The 15,655-nt window shown below is 25.4% G+C and overlaps 4 protein-coding genes across 9 annotated transcripts; 1 reads left to right on the plus strand and 3 right to left on the minus strand.

Annotated features, from left to right (window-relative positions):
* Positions 1-175: 175 nt before the first annotated feature.
* On the minus strand, positions 176-4,838 carry Aps (diphosphoinositol polyphosphate phosphohydrolase 1 Aps). 5 transcript variants are annotated; one of them, XM_074241162.1, is made up of 4 exons: positions 4,820-4,838; positions 2,555-2,669; positions 2,113-2,277; positions 176-837 (listed from the first exon to the last, which is right to left on the minus strand). In XM_074241162.1, the coding sequence occupies exons 2-4, from the start codon at positions 2,651-2,653 to the stop codon at positions 538-540; spliced, it is 564 nt and encodes a 187-aa protein (XP_074097263.1). In that variant the 5' UTR covers positions 2,654-2,669; positions 4,820-4,838; the 3' UTR covers positions 176-537. The 5 variants fall into 5 exon arrangements, with proteins under 5 accessions (XP_074097263.1, XP_074097254.1, XP_074097245.1 ...); XM_074241153.1 differs by lacking the exon at positions 4,820-4,838 and adding an exon at positions 2,871-3,029; XM_074241144.1 differs by lacking the exon at positions 4,820-4,838 and adding an exon at positions 2,838-3,029.
* Positions 4,632-8,375, plus strand: Ppt2 (palmitoyl-protein thioesterase 2). The gene is made up of 4 exons (XM_074241084.1): positions 4,632-4,891; positions 5,634-5,883; positions 6,901-7,019; positions 7,099-8,375. Exons 1-4 carry the CDS (start codon positions 4,736-4,738, stop codon positions 7,450-7,452), a joined length of 879 nt encoding a protein of 292 aa, XP_074097185.1. The 5' UTR covers positions 4,632-4,735; the 3' UTR covers positions 7,453-8,375.
* A 21-nt stretch (positions 8,376-8,396) lies between these two features.
* LOC141526190 (venom serine carboxypeptidase) lies at positions 8,397-15,299 on the minus strand. The gene is made up of 2 exons (XM_074241036.1): positions 14,826-15,299; positions 8,397-9,834 (listed from the first exon to the last, which is right to left on the minus strand). Exons 1-2 carry the CDS (start codon positions 15,132-15,134, stop codon positions 8,716-8,718), a joined length of 1,428 nt encoding a protein of 475 aa, XP_074097137.1. The 5' UTR covers positions 15,135-15,299; the 3' UTR covers positions 8,397-8,715.
* On the minus strand, positions 9,940-13,846 carry LOC141526205 (uncharacterized). Of its 2 annotated transcripts, XM_074241071.1 has the most exons (3): positions 13,725-13,846; positions 13,063-13,634; positions 9,940-11,514 (listed from the first exon to the last, which is right to left on the minus strand). In XM_074241071.1, exons 2-3 carry the CDS (start codon positions 13,193-13,195, stop codon positions 10,709-10,711), a joined length of 939 nt encoding a protein of 312 aa, XP_074097172.1. In that variant the 5' UTR covers positions 13,196-13,634; positions 13,725-13,846; the 3' UTR covers positions 9,940-10,708. The 2 variants fall into 2 exon arrangements, with proteins under 2 accessions (XP_074097172.1, XP_074097162.1); XM_074241061.1 differs by having other exon boundaries at positions 13,063-13,749.
* Positions 15,300-15,655: the final 356 nt, after the last annotated feature.

Below are 15,655 nucleotides of genomic sequence, written 5' to 3' on the forward strand. Positions count from 1 at the left end.
TTTTTTTTTTTTTTTTTCCAATTTCACAGTGACTATCCTACTTAAAGCGTACATTCCTAAATATGCTACAAGTAGCTGCAGCACAGCATTGTAAGCAGAAAATGTAATGGGACATTTAGGAAAGTATGCACAATTTCCTCTTGGAATTATAAAATACAATAAAATAGATAGTTGATTAGCATATAAATTTCTCTTTATTAATGTATAATAATCAATCTTCTAGGTGGGAGCCCAATACAACATTTCATTCAATTTTTTCATCATTATTTATTTGTTTCTAGCGTTCTGCATAAATGAATATAATTTAGTTGATTTTTTTTTTTTTTTTTTTAAATTTTGTTTCAATATATAAAATACAAGTGATAGAGTTGTCGTTGTCACTGCTGTACAACTGCAGTATAAAAGAGTAGTTTTAGTGATGACAATACTTGATGATGTAGATGAAAATGCAGATGTAGATGTAGATGATGATGTGATACGAAATACTCAGTATATCAATATTATAAAATCTAACCAACGTTCAATTATTGATCAACATTAGCTGTGTTTACTGAGGTGAGGATCGCCAGTTGAATTAGTTACAAGCTGAATTGGAGTGGGCAAAGAATGAGGATGAAGTGGTGTGGGATTTGTTGACGCACCACGTCGTGGATTCGAGTTACGGAGGCTGTGAATGTATGAACGCTGGATGGGTTTGTGCTGTGCCAATTGTATTAATGCATCTGATATTGTAAACCATTTTCTTTTACGCCCAATGTTGCGTGAATCCTCCCACTCGGGTAATTCTTCAGTAACTCGCATCACCCAAACTTGAGTCCGATGTTTATGTTCAATATTCTAAAGAAAAAAAACATTTATATTATTTTTAAATACATTACAGACAAAATAGCTGGTTAATTAGTATTATTTGAATTTTGGCAGACTGTAAATTTCAAATTATAATAAACGGCATTGGCATGGTTATTGTTTCTAAAGATAATTAACTACTCTACAACTCAATATATAACATGTTTTATGCTGATGTAAAGAACAAACATTAAATTCGGAGTTTTGAATTAATGAAATAAATTTTCTTAGAATAAATACAAAATGCACATATTTTTAAGGGAGATAGCCACTGTAAAATTAAAAAAAAAAAAATTTTTTTTTTTAATTAAATCAAAGTTTATATATTCAAAAATATGTATCTAGAGTTTTGTATACATCACGTTACTATATTATTTTCCAGCATACTAATTTTTAACTATTCATTACTTAATAAAAAATCAAATAATTTAATTTTGAAATTTTTTTTGCGCTCCACAAAAATTCTTATCACTTTGTAACAACTTGATATTTTTTAATAAAAATTTAGAAGAATGACCTTTAATGTATACTTTACAAAACAAAAAAAATCCGATCCCCAAATTCAATTTTTATCCTAGTTAAAAAAATTCTCGAAAATCATCTATTTTTTCAATCCTCACAGTAGCTATCTCCCTTAAGCAAATAGGTGCGGTACATGGAAAGAACAAGATGACACTGGAAATCATCCCAGATTATACTCAGTGATATCTGAAGTGAAAAATTTTTTTTAGATAGTAGCTAGTATAATCCAGATTATACTGGGTGATTTCTGGATTATACTCATTGTAATCTAGATTATACTAGCTACTATTTGAAATTTTTTTTTCATTCAGTTTAATCTGAGATGATATCCAGTGTCATCTTGCTCTTTCCGTGTACATAAAAACAAAACCATTTTTCAATTCATAATATTAAAATTAGCGAAAATCCGTAAATTCAAAAGTAAAAATCATTTTAATTTTTTTTTATGAAAATTTAATTTGGAATTTAGCGTAATTTCTTTGAAATTAAATATTATCTAGTAAAGAATAAAAAAAATTGTTATTTTTAAATTCCATTTTCATTTAATGAATATCGAAGTACTTTTAAATGTACTCCAAAATTGAAGAGAGAATTTATTATTCTCTAAATTTTAAATCGTTAATTTAAAGATCATGAAAATTTAAGAATTATCATGCAAATATTTAAAATCCAATATTTTTCAGAATTAGCAGATAAAGATGAAGCTCTATATAAAAATAATAAGGTAAATAAAAGTTAAAGTACTTTATGAACCTCAAAGACACCAAGACATCGTCCTAAATGTCCGAGGACACCAGCTTCTTCTCTGACTTCGCGTAAAGCGGTTACAGCTGTATCTTCATCGGGTTCAACTCCACCACCAGGTACTATCCAACTGTCTGGCCTTCTACTTGATGTTACGAGCAGTACCTGGTAAAAAATAAAAAAGAATGAGCTAAGAGCTAAAAAAGTCGACTAAAAATAATAATTATTATAAATGCCTGGGTAAACAGTGTTTAAACATATGGGTAAATTTAGAAGCATTTATTGACAACAATCAAGGTGTTGATTGACTTTATTTATATATAGCATGTACATAACAGATTGAGCAATAATAAGCTTGTAAGTGTATCTGTATATGTGTAGTGATAAAATGCAAGAAAAATAAAAAAAGATGCCAGTGGACAGTGCCCTCTATAAGACTTACCTCATCCTCGAGGTCGCTCTTGACGCAAATGCACGCTGCTCTACGTCTGTAGCCCTCAGAATCATAAATACGAGTTGAATTGGGCTTTTCTTTAACCATTATAAATTAACAAAGACTAAAAAATATAAAAATTATAAGATTAAATTAATAAATGTCGTAATTATTTGTCAAACGGCCAAATTGGCCATTCTATCATGCCACACTATCCTAAGGATGATTTGAGCCGACATTATCGACCTGTTTTTTTTTTTTTTATTTATTTATTTATTTATTTATTTATTACACTTTTGTAAATTATTCAAAGTTTTTAACTAACTGCCTGCACTTGGTTACTTTTAGTTATTGTTTTTTACAATTCTATTGTGTAAGGATATTTATCAGCACTGACTAATAAGATAACACTATTTAAGACACAGTATTGTACTACTTGATCTAATATAACCTTAAAAGTTTCAAAGTCACCATTAAAGATGAAAAACAGCGACACCAGAGCTTTTTGTGTTACCATCAAATGCGCATGATTGCTTTTAATTACTGTGACGTTATAATAATTTGGTTCTTGCGACCTCTAGTTAATACCGCGATTTTTTAATTATAAAAAATTGTTCTTTTAAATTTATTATTTTATAACAATATAATTATAATAACGGACTGTCTATTCGGACACTGTGAGTGAGTTCCGCGTGAGGCTAGCGTGAATATTACAAATTATTTGCCATGCTGAAATTCACGCTACAGTGTCCGAATAGCCTCAGCCTTATAATAATTAGTGCTAATGACACTGAAGTTGGCAGACATTAAAAATTGTTTTAAAATTTTACAATAATGCAATTATTATAAAAAAAATTTTATTAAAAAATTCCACATGTGAAAATTTATAAAAATTACAAGTGAAAATTTTTAGAAGTATTTTTTTATTGTAATTTATTTGTTATTAAAATTTTGAAAAATGATAGCTGACGGCTAACTTCAGCATTATCTAGTGTTAAAGAAATTATACTATAATAACAATTATAATACTGAAGTTAGCGATCAGCTGTCAATTTTAAAAATTTCTTTAACAAATTAATTACAATAAAAAAATATGACACTGAAGTTAACAGACGTCTAAAAATTTTTGATTTTTTTTTTTATTAATTAAATTACAACTAAAAAGATACTTTTAAAAAATTGCACTTATAGTTTTTCAAGTTTTTTACGTGACAATTTTTTTTTTAATTGTTTAATTGAAATTTTTTCAATAAAAAATTTCTAAAAATTTTGAAATGTCGGCTAACTTCAATGACATAAAAAATGACATCAAAATTAGCTGTCACTCGACAATTTTTTAATTTTCTTTAACAAAAAAATTTGTTTTAAAACATTGCATTTTTTATTTATTAAAATTTCTACAAGTCCATTTTTTTTATAAATTTTTTTTTGCCATAATTTATTTGTTATCAACTATCTGCTAAGTTAATTTTCATAAAAATGCTTCTAAAAATTTTTACTTGTAATTTTTATTAATTTTCACACGTGAAACTTTTTAATTAATTTTTTTTTTTTTTTAATAATTTAATTGCTATAAAATTCCAAAAAAATTTTTAATATCTGTCAACTTCAGTGTTATCAATAATTAGCAATTATGATAAAAATTTAGTGAAGATATTTTACATGTAGAAATTAAATGAAACTCTAAGTGTAAATTTTTAAGAATATTGTTTTTATTATAATCAATTTGTTGTAAAAATTAAAAAAAATTATCAGAAGTCTGATTTTTCACTTTTAGGACATCGAAGCTTCAAAAAATGCAAAACTAATTTCATAACAATGAATCCATCAATTAATTTCAGTTAATTACAGATATTAATTACAGAAATTGACAAATATTTATCCTCACATATAAGTAAAATTTTGGAAAGAAGAAAAAAAAAATTCTTATTGATTTATTAGAGTAATCTTTGATAACTGTGAACTACTATCGATAAATAAGAAATTACTATTTTGGATTGACACAAAAAACATTTTCTATTTTTTCTTTACAAGTTTCTCATAAACAAAACGGAGCAGCTGAAGGTTATGCATTTTATCATTCTGACAAACTTATTTGTCATTCTTATGGTTAAAAATAACAATAGATGTAGATGGTTCGTAGAGTAAGCAATTTGTTTCATTAAATTTAGTTCAAATATTCAAATAATTATGACAGATATCAAGTGTACACCTTTCTATTATTTATTAATTATTTTTCTATTAGTTAATTTAATAAAATGTAAATCTTATTACCCTGTTGTAATTATTCATGGTGTTCTTACTGGAAGTGACAGTATGGAGCAAATAAGTAGTCGCATTCAAGAGGTAATTTAAATACATTCACTTATCAATCCACTGAAATATTTACCAAGTTTTTTTTTAATCTACTTGGTATGTAATTGAACACTTTCAATGATACAATTTTATGATAATTATTTACGCAGTAGAAAAATCACCAGCTGACGTCGAAATGATTTTTTTAATTTATTCACTTATTTGTGTGTATTCTGTTTGTAATATGACATTTAAGTTAGCTGTTACTTGACAATTTTTTAATTTTATTTAAAAAAATTGTTTTTAAAAAATTCCATTTTTTATTTTTTTAAATTTCTACATGTCAATTTTCTTTCTTATTTTTTTTTAATGTCATTAAAGTTGGCTGTCATTTAACAAATTTTCGATTTTATTTAACAATTGAATTAACTCTAAAAAATTATTTTTAAAAAATTGCATCTTTAATTTTTTTAAATTTCTAAATATCAATTTTTTTTTTGCCATAATTTATTTGTTATAAATTTTTTTTAATTATTAAATATGCGCTACATTAATTTATGAAAATTAAGTTAGCTGACATCTAAACCTTTTTAGAATTTTTTTTATTAATAAAATTATTACAAAAAAATTAAATGAAAAAATTCCACAAGTAAAAAATTTAAAAAACTGTACGTGCAATTTTTTAAAAATATTTTTTTATTGTTAATTCAATTAATAAAAAAAAATAAAAATTTTTTGCTGTTGGCTAATTCTAGTTTGATCATTAATTTTTTTGATGAAAATTATTTTTTAGGCACATCCAGGTACGCAAATATTCAATACACCTCGTTATGCTGGATGGAGCAGTTTAGAACCAATGTGGCATCAAGTGGAAGAAATCGGAGAAGATTTAATGGCTATTTCAGCAGCGTTTCCTGAAGGAATTAATTTATTAGGATATAGTCAAGGTGGTTTATTAGCTAGAGCTATTCTTCAAAGGTTTCCGCAGCATAACGTCAGAACTTTTATATCCTTAAGCTCACCTCAAGCTGGGCAGTATGGAAGTAAGATTTATACTAATTGATGATTGTTGAAACAGTACATAATTTAATTTATAATAATCAATGACTTTGATTTGTTGAGAATCTTAATAATATTTAGATATCTTTTTACAGAATGATATATTTTTATATTTTTAGAAAACATTCATTGACATATTGACCTTAGATCAATGGCACATCTTATTCACAAAACAGAAAAAATTTAATCATTTATAGGGGAGATAATCAAGCTTTTATTCGTCCAATTGTATGTTTTACATTTATTCGTAACTCGAAACATAAACATAAATTTATTTATTTATTTATTTCACAATTTAGAAATATAAATATTGAAAAGTTATATCTATATAAGGTCTAATATAAATTCATTATGACTATATATATATAAATTTCTTTCTGTTGAAATAAAATTTACCTTTAAGGAGAAAATTTTCGAACAAAATTCAAATATAAAAAATTTTTTTTGAAATAAAAATATTTGGTAAATATTTACAAGTGGGGTTGATCATTTTAATTTTCATTTTTTTGAACGAAATTTTAATTTGATTTTATTGATATATTTTTTTTTAAATACATGAAAAAATGAACAATTAAAAAAAAAAGTTAATTATCACAATTTTAAAAAATTTATAAATTTTTTAGAAAATTGCGATATTCCATTTTTTTTTTTAATTGTTTGTTTTTTTATGTACTTTTCATTTAAAAAAAAAAAAAAAAATATATATATATATATATATATATATATATATATATATATATATATATATATATATATATATATATATATATATATATATATATATATATCAAAAAATATGAGCCAAAATTTTTTCCAACTTTTGAAGGCAAAAGAGCTATGAAAATCTTAATTTTTTCTTTCACGACATTTTTATTATAAATGCGCCGTAAAAACATTCAGAATAAAAAATTGTAAATAATTACCAAATATTTACTGAAGCAATATATCTTTCTTATCACAATTAAATTTTTTCGCTACTTTATGATAAATTTTTTTTTCAGCAAAATTTTTGCACTTATTTTTCCCGGATTTAGTCTGTGAAACTGCGTACGAATTGTTTTATTCAAAAGTCGGTCAACATACAAGTGTCGGAAATTATTGGAATGATCCTTATCATCAAGTAAGAATTTATAATCTATGTAACAAGTATTTAATCAATACTACTGTTTTTTTGAAATTATTATAATTATATTTTTCAGGAATTATATTTCAAATACAGCAAGTTCTTACCATTTGTTAACAATGAAGAGCAATCTGTGAATACAACGGATTATAAATTAGGGCTGACAAAATTAAAAAAATTGGTTCTAATTGGTGGTCCTGATGACGGTGTAATTACACCTTGGCAGAGCAGTCAATTTGGATTTTATCAATTCAATGAGACTGTGGTCGAAATGAGAGATCGTGAAATATATCGAACCGATGCAATCGGATTGAAGACTTTAGACAAAGCAAAAAAACTAAACATTCATACGGTTCCTGGAATTCCACATGATCAGTGGCATAAAAATATGACATTAGTAGATTTATACATTTTACCTTACCTTGATTAATTGTTTAGTAAATAATTAATTTTAAAAGATTTGTACATTAAGTTAACAACACTATGTTATTAATAAAATAAAATTTTATTAATGCATAAAGTTGTTAATTAAATAGGTCAATATTATCATCATTTAGCAAATTTTTGTAAAGTTAAATTTTAACTTAATTAAGACTGAAGTATATTTTACAACAAATAACTCATGCATATCTTTAAGATATCTAAATGATTGTACTATTGTTGAAAAGGTCAATTATTTATAAAATAATCAAGATCTTATTTTAAAATTTTAAGGATATTTTATAAATTAATAACCAGTTAATTATTTTGAGAAAAATATTTTGTAATTAGAAACTTAAAAGTTGTTTTTTTTTACATTTATAGTATGTACAAAAAATATTAAAATTGTGTACATAAATTTAAGTAAACTTTGTTCTATCATTTATTTTGTTACAAGTAAGAAATTAAAAAATTTTTTTCAAGTATTATCTCTTATATTATAGCATAAAGACACTAATCCAATCACATTGCAATTAAATCAACAATTGTAATTAAAAATATTAAAATAACTAACCTTGATAAATATTTGATTATTAACACTTATTAATATTTTATCTGTTTAATTAATCATCGGTAACCTGAGCGTTAATATGAATTAGTCTAGACACTGTATTACCTTTTTGTAAACTTTTGAGGTCGGTGTACAAAATGAAATTATTTTTATGTTTTTTGACCCATTGTTTAAAAAATAAATTTTGGGAGATGGGTTATTTTTTTTTTAATATTTAGAGCAATTTGAAGACGAAAGTTACTCTTATAAAATTTTCCTAAAGTTGATAGTTTCTAAGTTATGAATTTCCGATTTTCAAAAATTCATAACTTAGAAACTTTAGGAACATTTTATAAGAGTTACTTTCGTCTAAAAATTGCCCAAAATATATATAATAAAAAAAAAAAAAAAAAAAAAAAAAAAAAAAACCAAATCCCGAAAAAATTATTTTTTAAACAAATTGTTATAAACAATTGATGGCCCGCGATTTCAAAAAAATAACTGCGATATTCGGCTTCAACGGGTCAAAAAACAAAAATAATTTAACTTTCTACACCGACAAAAGTTTACGAAAAGATAATACAGCGTCTAGATTAAATAGTTAATTCAAGTAAACATTATATATAATAAAAAAATCAATTATATATATTACTTAAATTTCATAATTACAGTATCGCCAGTGTCTTTATCTATATTTTTAATATTTAAAATAAATTTGTTCGATTAAAAAGTCTTAACGTTAGTAAATCGACTAATTAAATCAAATGCCCACTTCGGCTGATCTGCAGGTACCATGTGTCCAGCATTGCGTACAAGAATTTCAATTAAATTGTGAGCATGTTTGACATATCCAGCAATTTCATTGCCAACTTTCCAGACTCTGCGATCAGCTTTTTTATAAGTGTCCGCGCCAAACCATTTTAAGTTCCTCAGATAGTTTTCTGTCAGCGGGAAAGCAACGATAATGTCAAGTTGTCCATTGTAAATCAGTACTTTGTAGTACTGAAGCAGAGCAGCGACTTTATCAGCCTGGGACCGAGTGATGTCGTTTTTCAAATGCTCTTCCACTTTTGAAGTTTCAACATTGAAAGAACAGTTTCCGACGTGAATAGCGCGCCTTGCACCAACGCTTTGCACCCATTGGCTCATCCAATCTGACTCATTAGTATCGCTTGTGTGTAAATAATTAAAATAGAAATTGAATCCAGTTAAATTTTGAAAAAGAGTTGGTGGAGAACTCAAATCACCATCAATGAGTTTGTTGAATATTTTAAAAGCTTCGTCGTATTTACTCTGATTAATAAGCGCCCTTCCTTGATCTTCATAAGCATGAAACTTTTCCCTGCCATTGAAATCAATCAAACCCAACTGGTAAAGATAGTCCCCGTAATTCAATTGATTTATTGGATCAGTGAGACCGTTACCAATGGCTATACCTTTCAAGTTTATTTTTGTTTTTGCTGTTAAGTTGTTTTGATGAATTGTGTACGCCACTGCTGGGACATACTTGCCGGCATATGATTCGCCAGTTACATAGAAATCATTGTTTTGGAGCTCTGAGAATAACTGGAAAAATTGTACTAGCGCTGAATATAAATCTTCACCTACTTGGGTTTCATTTTTCGCATATCCGTCATCGTGGTCTGTGAAACTGTAACCCGTACCAACTGGATTGTCTATGTAGATTAAATTGTGCGATACACTCCAACTATATTTGCGCATTTGAAGAGTTATGTTTTTGTCAACTCTGAAAGGTCCATTTTCAGTGAAGAGACCAAAGAGAGAGCTTGCTCCCGGGCCACCTTGAAGCCACAGAACTACTGGTGCTGTTCGGGGTTTAACCTGAATAAAAAAAATTAATTAAAAATTATAATCAAACATTCTTTAAATTTTATCAATTTTGTTTGAATCAAGCTCACAGAAAACTAGGTCTTTAGTTTACTTAATCTGATGGTATTAAATTTTTATTCTAGACTTTTATACAAAAAAAAAAATCAAAACAGATAAGTTCTGATTTTAAATTACAGTTCTGAATAAAAGTTGTAAATAAATAAAAAATATGACCTTAAAAAACTAGATTGTAGCAAAAAGTCAATTAAAAATAAATTAATAAAATGGATAATACAAATTAATATATAATATAAAACCGTGTATGATCGCCGAATAAGTATCGCTATGTAATTTAATTATACGTTTTTTTAATTATAGTTATCCTTTAAATTCGTTATAGTTATTAAAAATTATTAAAAAGCACAATGATAAAAGGGCACAACACGGTAACAAGCGTATGTGTTGGTCTAATCTCGAATAGACACATGTTAAAAGGGCGCAATAATATTACCCGTACTTATGTATAAATAAATATACATAAAAACCATGATTATAACTTGATTAAAAAGTTAAATGAAATTTATCGAAAAATTTTTTTGCAATAATTTGTAAAAAAAAAAAAAATAAAAAAGTCATTGCAAAGCATAGTATATTAATTTAAAAATCTTTAAAATTTGATCTATTAATTAATCTAAAATACCGGCTATTTAGGATTAATTGTCGGGGATATTTTGTAATGGATATTTTGTCCGGGAAATCAAAAATCATGAAACCGGACAGATATTAATGCGTATTCTCTTATTGTGCTATGTATTTTATGTATCTGTTTTTTACTGATAACAAATATTATTATTGATATTATAAATCAATAAAAAAATTAAACAAATTATTTTTGTAAGTCCACAGATGTAGTTGCTATAAAAGTAGATGATGACGGTAAAGTACTACTCTGCAATGGTGACGAAGAAGGTGAAATAAAAAACTTTGTGACTGGAGTTTCAAAGGGAGGCTGAATATTCATAATTTGATTCATTTCTAACTCCTGTACAACGTTAAATATTTTAGATTTCGCAATATTTAAGTGATACGGACTTAAAGATTTTAAAGTGGGCGCTAATCCAGTAAGAAATGCGTCTACTGGATGAGTTGATTGCTGGTTCGTTTTCTCATTTTGCTCTAAAAGGTATTTCACCAGATTAATCGATGTTATTTCAGAGTTGTCGCACTTCAATAAATCTTCATCGTCAGCTTTTCGTTTTTTATTTATCTCCAACGATACAGGTTCTTTTGAAACGTTATTAATTAAACCATTTTCTTCAATACAATTCGGATTTATTAAAATTTTTCCAAACTGGGAACTTTGTTTTGACTTTGTTACTGTAACTTCATCTTGATCTTGGTCCTCTTGGTCAGTACCTTCACTATCTTCGATGTCACTGTCATCAGACTCTTCAGGATTGTGCTTGATGTTCGCTAAAGGGTCCATCGCGACGGAACTATTAGATCCGACAAAACTATCTAAAATGTCATCAGTGTCTCTTATTTTGATAAAAGGCATTAAAAATTCTAATTGATCTTCATATTTATATTTCTTCGATTGCGTTACTTTTTCTTCATCTTGAGCCATTCTTTTTTTTAACGATTTACGGAAATTGTCTCTAATATTATTCCAACGGGCTTTACATACTGGAACTACAAACAAAAGGTATCTTATATATCTATTTTTTTTTTTTCACAAATTTTTAGCAAAACGACTTTTTTTTTGTCTAAACTCGCATGTTTCTTAAAGGGAGCAATACATGTAAAATTTTTTAAAAATCAAATTTTTTTTTTTTCACCAATAGTTAGTATAATATCCTAAAAATATGCCTGTGAATTTTCAAATATAAATTCGCATTATTTTGTGAGTTATAATTCGTTTTTCTCAAAACTACTTTTTTAAAATTGGCGGGTAAGATTACTAAAAAAGTTCTTAATCGATTCTAATGAAATTTGATACACATTTTCTATTAAGTATTAGCTTCTAGTTGAACCAGTAAAATGCCAAAAAAATTTGCAAAAATTATTATTTTTGACCCAACAACCAGCGAAAAAAAAAGCTAAAAAATTAAACTTTTTTTTATGAGGTCTACAAATCTGGAATTTTTTTACTTTTTCAATATTTTATAGGTTTAACTAGAAAATACATATTTTGTGAACACTGTTCAACTATGATTTTGGATATTGAATGACTACAACAAACGCTAAAAATCCGCGAAGGTCTCAGGAAACTGAACTTATCAGTATGGTGGCCATTTTTTAAAAAATTAATAAAAAATATTTGTTTCTTGTATTTGAATACATAATGAATGGATATGCTGACGCTCGAAAAGATTAATTTATTCTTTCTATATTTTTTAAACCTTTGAAAAACGGCCAAGAATAAGGCAGTTATATGTATTGCTCCCCTTGAAATATTTTAGAAGGTTGCGGTCATCAACCAGTCAGATCTAATCGACAACATTTCGAATTATCAAAACGATAGAAAATTTTAAATTCCTCTACATTTAAAGTTTATAAAATACATTAACTTAAATAGAATATCAGTCGAAAAATATTTATGTAAATTATAAAATACCAAGCTCTTGAATATAGATAAACATAAATCTTACTTTCCTCAAGAGATAAAATTAATTTAATTTCGAAAAAGGTTCGTTCCGACGTATATTAATCCGAATAATGATTCGGCCGAGAATTACTCATCCAAATAACTATATATTTACATTTTTTGGCTAAATAAGTGTTCGTCTGTTCATTCATTTTGGCGTAAAAATTTTCGTTGTTATGTTTTTTATTTTATTGAAACTTTGTGACTTTTAAAAATTCTATTAATATACCTTTAGGTTTTTCCTCTATTCAACATTATATTTTTCGGAATTTTAAAATTTGTAAAATTAATTGTTTTAAATTACATTTTATATTAACTTTTCAAGTTCTAGTAATTTATCAATTCAGAATATTGTCAGTCTGACTTAGTTGACTGCAAACCATTTTAATTATGTTACTGCCGACCAAATTTCTTTGAATTAGATAACTTACAATAAAATATATTTAATATCTTTAGATTCTACCTCTGATTGACAATAAAAAGATGTAAGACTGATAATATACCCAGATTATTAATTATCTCTATCGAGTACAGTATATCTCAAAAAATTATTTATAAAATTTGTCACGGAAAAAAATAATTATAATAAATACCTGGTTGATTTAATTTTAGTCCGATTTTGTCCCATTTTTTTTTTTTATAATTTCCATTTAAATATTGCGAATGTGAAAAGTCATATAATCCTCTGTAACTTTTAACGCAATTTATCAATTTTTCGTCGTCCATTTTCTAAAAACTTATTCGTTTTAAAATAAATAAGCAATCTGAACAGTTTCTATGGTTTAATTTTATTGATGGTTAAATATTGTAGCATGTATCAGTGTTTTGTCTAAAGTATAATTCTTTACAATAAGACTTTCAGATTTGTATTATTCATTAAAGATCATTGTTGAAAAGACTTTGTTGTTGAAACATAAGAATTAATACTGATGATTATCAGAAGAATCTGATACTGATACTGAAGTAAACAAGATATAAAGTATAATAAATATAAATCAATAAGTTGTTTACATCAGTTCACTGCCCACGGACGACGTGATTTTAACGGATACGGAACCGAGCCGTAAATTTTGAATCAGTAAAAAACTGAAATATTTAAAAATTACATTCTTTCTAATTTAGGTATACATCGCAATTGAAAAATTAGTCATTGCATTTTTTGTTGCTGAAATATAAAATTTATTATTAAATAATCATTTATTTTTTTTAATTTTTATTATTCTAATTTTTAATATAATACTACAACTGAAGTTACCTTAATCTACCTTAATTTTAAACTGCTTGTTAATTATATTTGTCTAAGCTGGTTAATAATAAATATTTAATTATTTTTAAAATAAATATTCTTATTTAAACTATAATTTAAATATAGTTTAATTTATTTTAATTACTTGAAAATAAACTGTGCAACTATAAGATTGATAAATTATAATTTAAAATATTTAAGATGAAACTATGATTGTATAGTGTAATATAAATTGAAACTACTTATGTATAAGCTTACACCGAAGTCACATTGTTAAAGAATATGTATTCTCAAACAATTATAATAAAAAAAAAAAAAAAAAAAAAAAAAAAAAAATTAATGACATTAAAGTTAGCTATCACTTGACAATTTTTTAATTTTCTTTCACAAAAAAATTTGTTCTAAAAAGTTATTTTTAAAATATTGCATTTTTAATTTATTCAAATTTTTACAAGTCCATTTTTTTTATAAATTTTTTCTTTGCCATAATTTATTTGTTACAAAAATTCTTAAAATTATCAACTATTTGCTAAGTTAATTTTCATCTAAATTTAATGAAAATAATTTTAGCAGATATTCAATAATTTTTAGAAATTTTTTTAACAAATAAATTATGGCAAAAAAAATTAGAAATTTAAAAAAATTAAAAATCCAATTTTTTTAAAATCATTTTTTGGAACTAATTTTTTTGTTAAATAAAATTTAAAAATTCTCTAATGACTGCTAACTAACGAAGATTAAATTAGCCGATATCTAAAATTTTTTGGAACTTTTTTTTTATTGAAGAAATTATTTAAAAAAAAAATTAAAAAAATTTGCAATTGTGAAAAACTTGAAAAACTATAAGTGCAATTTTAAAAAAAATTTTTTTAGCTCTAATTTAATGAATGAAAAAACATCAAAAAATTATAAATGTCGGCTAGCTTAATTTTTATTTAACTTTAATATAATAAAAAATTAGTAAATAATCAGTTACCGGTTATCAGGCAATGTAAATTAATTGAATCCTTTCAATTTTCTGTGAGCTTTTTTGATCCAAATGTTTATAAAATTATTATGACTATTGATGACTAAATTTAAAAAAATATGATGAGAAAAAAATATCTTTACCTGTGCAGGGAAAAACCAGAAAAACATATTAGAATTATATTTTTTGTTAACTGTTAAGTATCCGGCGTAACTTCCAACATCCAGCATGTCTTTATGTTGAACGGTAGCTAATTTTCTAGCAACATCGAACTTTTCTTTCTCGATGTAGGGTGTCAAAAACAAAGGTTGTCCAGCATCTTCGCCATTCTTCAGAGGATAATTTTTTAATTTCGGATAAACATTTGTAAACCCTTGAGTGTCACCAAACAGATTGATAACAATAAATATTATTGCTATCAGCGAGCTATTGAATATTTTGTTACCGGACATGACTGAAAGACAAAAATTCTGTTTTTATTTAAAACTAAAAAAATAATCTGAGTATTTTTTATTATGCAATACTATTATTCACTATCTAATTCCTATTTGTAAAATAATAGACGCGAGTGTTACAGAGTATTGTTGGATTTTATACTATTAACGTAGAATGATATGTGAAAATGACAATCGGGATTGAAAATCAAGAATTACTGCGCACAACAAGACACGCAAACATATAGGATATTGGATAGACACTGCTGCCAAACGGACCGTTACAGATACTTTTATTAATTTTCAAAAATTTATCTAATGATTATTTAATTTGTTTTATCGGTTAGTAATTACTTTAATGATTATAAGGTAATAAATATTTTATTGATAGTTTTTGATAATATGGTATTAAAGTAGTTGTTGAGATTATTAAGATTTTTTTATAACACTTAAGTTGACAAATATTAAAAATTTTTTTTGAATTTTATAGCAATTAAATTATTAAAAAAAAAATTTAATTAAAAAGTTTTACATGTAAA

The sequence above is a fragment of the Cotesia typhae genome, unplaced genomic scaffold (genome assembly GCF_013202065.1).
Source record: "Cotesia typhae breed Kobodo isofemale line unplaced genomic scaffold, CoteBio_Ctyphae contig_11, whole genome shotgun sequence".
Classification (NCBI taxonomy): Eukaryota; Metazoa; Arthropoda; class Insecta; order Hymenoptera; family Braconidae; genus Cotesia; species Cotesia typhae.